At 55.2% G+C, this 3,167-nt stretch overlaps 1 protein-coding gene across 1 annotated transcript; it reads right to left on the reverse strand.

Moving 5' to 3' along the window:
• Positions 1-388: 388 nt before the first annotated feature.
• On the reverse strand, positions 389-1,321 carry LOC309448029 (olfactory receptor 14J1-like; the record flags this gene model as incomplete). Its single annotated transcript, XM_082069224.1, has 1 exon — positions 389-1,321. The coding sequence occupies one exon, from the start codon at positions 1,319-1,321 to the stop codon at positions 389-391; it is 933 nt and encodes a 310-aa protein (XP_081925350.1).
• Between the last annotated feature and the right edge of the window lie 1,846 nt (positions 1,322-3,167).

Genomic DNA, 3,167 nt, shown 5'->3' on the forward strand with positions numbered 1-3,167 from the left:
CACAGGGATGAGAAGGAGAGTGTGGGAGTGGAACCAGAACAGCTCTGGAAGAACAAGCGCTGGTGCTCCCTGGTAGGGCTGCCATGCTGGACACGTTTCCCCTCCACCCACGCTCAGGAACTGTCCCTGCAGCTCCATAAGGCCTTGCAGGACGGATATAGTGAAAAACAAGTCACTAAAGAGCCCTTTATTCTGTTTAGAGACAAGGAGAGCACTGCTGCTCATTTAAGCAGCCAACAGTTATAAAAGAAAAGCCAACAGTAAATTAGAAAGGGGATGACAACATTATCACAATAAGAAAAAAACCAACAACAGCAGAAAATCCAGTTGACAGGCTGGGCTTGTAATTAGCTACATTAAAACTCCTATATAGAAGAAGATGGCCAGTTTATTGCTTCTGAAAACAGAGGGATATGAGTTTGCACAGGGCATCCTTGAGCTCCTGGTTCCTCATGCTGTAGATGAGGGGGTTCACTGCTGGAGGCACCACTGAGTACAGAACAGACACCACCAGATCCAGGGACGACGAGGAGATAGACGAGGGCTTCAGGTGGGCAAACATGGCAGTGCTGACAAACAGGGAGACCACGGCCAGGTGAGGGAGGCAGGTGGAAAAGGCTTTGTGCCGTCCCTGCTCAGAGGGGATCCTCAGCACGGCCCTCAAGATCTGCACATAGGACACCACGATGAACACAAAACAGCCAAATACTACTAATGTACTAACCACAAGAAGCCCAAGTTCGCTGAGGTAAGAGTGTGAGCAGGAGAGCTTGAGGATCTGGGGGATTTCACAGAAGAACTGGCCCAGGGCATTGCCCTTGCACAGGGGCAGTGAAAATGTATTGGCCGTGTGCAGCAGAGCATTGAGAAACCCAGTGGCCCAGGCAGCTGCTGCCATGTGGACACAAGCTCTGCTGCCCAGGAGGGTCCCGTAGTGCAGGGGTTTGCAGATGGCAACGTAGCGGTCGTAGGACATGACTGTGAGAAGAGAATACTCTGCTGAAGCTAAAAAGACAAACAGAAAGAGTTGTGTAGCACACCCTGCATAGGAAATGACCTTGGTGTCCCAGAGAGAGTTGGCCATGGATTTGGGGACAGTGGTGGAGATGCAGCCCAGGTCGAGGAGGGCGAGGTTGAGCAGGAAGAAGTACATGGGGGTGTGGAGGTGCTGGTCCCAGGCTATGGTGGTGATGATGAGGCCGTTGCCCAGGAGGGCAGCCAGGTAGATGCCCAGGAAGAGCCAGAAGTGCAAGAGCTGCAGCTCCCGTGTGTCTGTGAACGGCAGGAGGAGGAACTGGGTGATGGAGCTGCTGTTGGACATTGGCTGCCTGGGGGCATGAGGACCTGTGCAAGGAGGAAAAGATAGTGAAGGTTTAGATGAGACTTCTCTGGGAATAATCAAAACCATTTCCCATAGACCCTCACACCCTGTCACGCAAAGAGACACTTTTCTTTTTCCAGGAGAACGTCCTGGCTGGAGCCCTCGTCGGTGCTTGATGAGTGTGCAATGAAGAGCAGGGTCTCTGCCCAGGGGCTCCTGAGGAGTCAGCCTGACCCTGTGTGATCGGGTGGGCAGGGGCCAGTCCTGGGGTTCAGCTTTGTCAGCTGGAACCGCTCCTGGTGCAGAAGGGACTGTCAGCATCTGTACCCCCAAGCCTGAGAAAGTGAGTTGGAGAGGTTTGGTGTTTCTACAGCTCCTTCTCCCCTCCCACCCTGGGGAGTGTTGTTGGGTGTCAGAAACCCTCAGCATTTCTGCTGCACTCAGGGAGAACAGAGCAAGTCTTGTGAGACCAGAGGATGCCTGTGGGTCAGTGCAGAGTGAGGGCAGCGGCTCTGTCCCTCTCTCTTGCTCCAGCTGCCCTGGGCTGGCACCTTTCTGAGGTGGATGCTGATGACACTTCCACGTTACCCTGAAAAGCCACCAGGCACTGCTGAGAGCAGAGGGATCCACCTCAGACCATGATATGTCTTCCTCTTCCCTAAGGTCTCAGCACCCCACGTTTAGTCCAAGACACACACGGCTCATTCCCCAGCCCCACAGACTGCATTGCCCACAGCCCACAGGTCAGAGCAAAGCTGGGACACGTGTGCCCATGGACACACCTGCAGGAAAGGACCCACAAGATCAGGCTGTGACTCTGCAGCTGAACCTGCCATCCCCAGAGAGCCTGACAGCAAGAACAAGATCCCAACAGCAGTGACCCAGAGCAGGGGAGCAAGAAGGACAATGCGGTGAGGGTGGGTGTGAGAGAGGCCAGGGCAGGGGCAGCCAGGCACTCAGACAGCGTCACCCTTCCCCAGCTGTGCAGCCACCTCCCAGACACCAACACTGCCGGGCAGCTGCTCTCAGCCCCTGTGCTCTGCAGAGGAACTGGAGCTCTGGCTGCACAGGAGCTGCTTCATGCCTTGGAGCCCCCGGCCCTGAGGGCAGAGGCTTTGCTGGGGGGGAGAGGAGGCCAGGGGGCTGCTCACAGGAGGGATCTGACCTGCAGGGGGTCACAGGGACTTTTTTCTGTTCTCCCTCCCATAACAATTCCGGGTTTGGTTTCCTCTCATTTCTGATCATTTCCCTGCTGCCTGGAGATTCTCCCCCTGGGAGGTGTTCCTCTGTCCATGTCTCTTCCCTGTCAGTGCTCACAGACCATCCCACCCTCTGTGCCCTCCCCCTGGCCCTACAGATCCTGCCTGTTCACAGGGCACTGCCTGGGGGCATCTTCCTGTCTGCAGGCTGGAAAACAGGACAGGTCAGACTAAGGCTGAGGGGTCCAGCCAAGGTGATGCAGGTGCTGTGCACAGGCAGAGGGGTGGGGAAGGGATGGCATGAGCCTTCTGGCAGATGTACTGATCACTCAGGGTTGCAGTTCAGGAGTCTCAGTGACTTGTTTCAGCATGAGAGCTCATTTTCATTTTATCCTTTCCTGCACCCCACAACCCTTGGGAGAGGAAACTGAAAAGACAGGCTCAGGAAAGCTCCTTATCTGTCTGCTAATCCTTACATTGATCTTGTCATTGGGGCATCATCTTAGAAAAATCCTGCAGGTGATCTGGAGATGTGAGCAGCACTGACCCACACAGCACCCTCTCCACAGCAGAAGCACCTTTCCTGCCCTTATCGGGGATGCTCCTTCCCCCACAGCTTCTCCCCACAGCACCGTGGGGATCTCCCC

This window comes from Streptopelia decaocto (genome assembly GCF_964273445.1).
Source record: "Streptopelia decaocto genome assembly, chromosome: 19".
NCBI classification, from domain to species: domain Eukaryota; kingdom Metazoa; phylum Chordata; class Aves; order Columbiformes; family Columbidae; genus Streptopelia; species Streptopelia decaocto.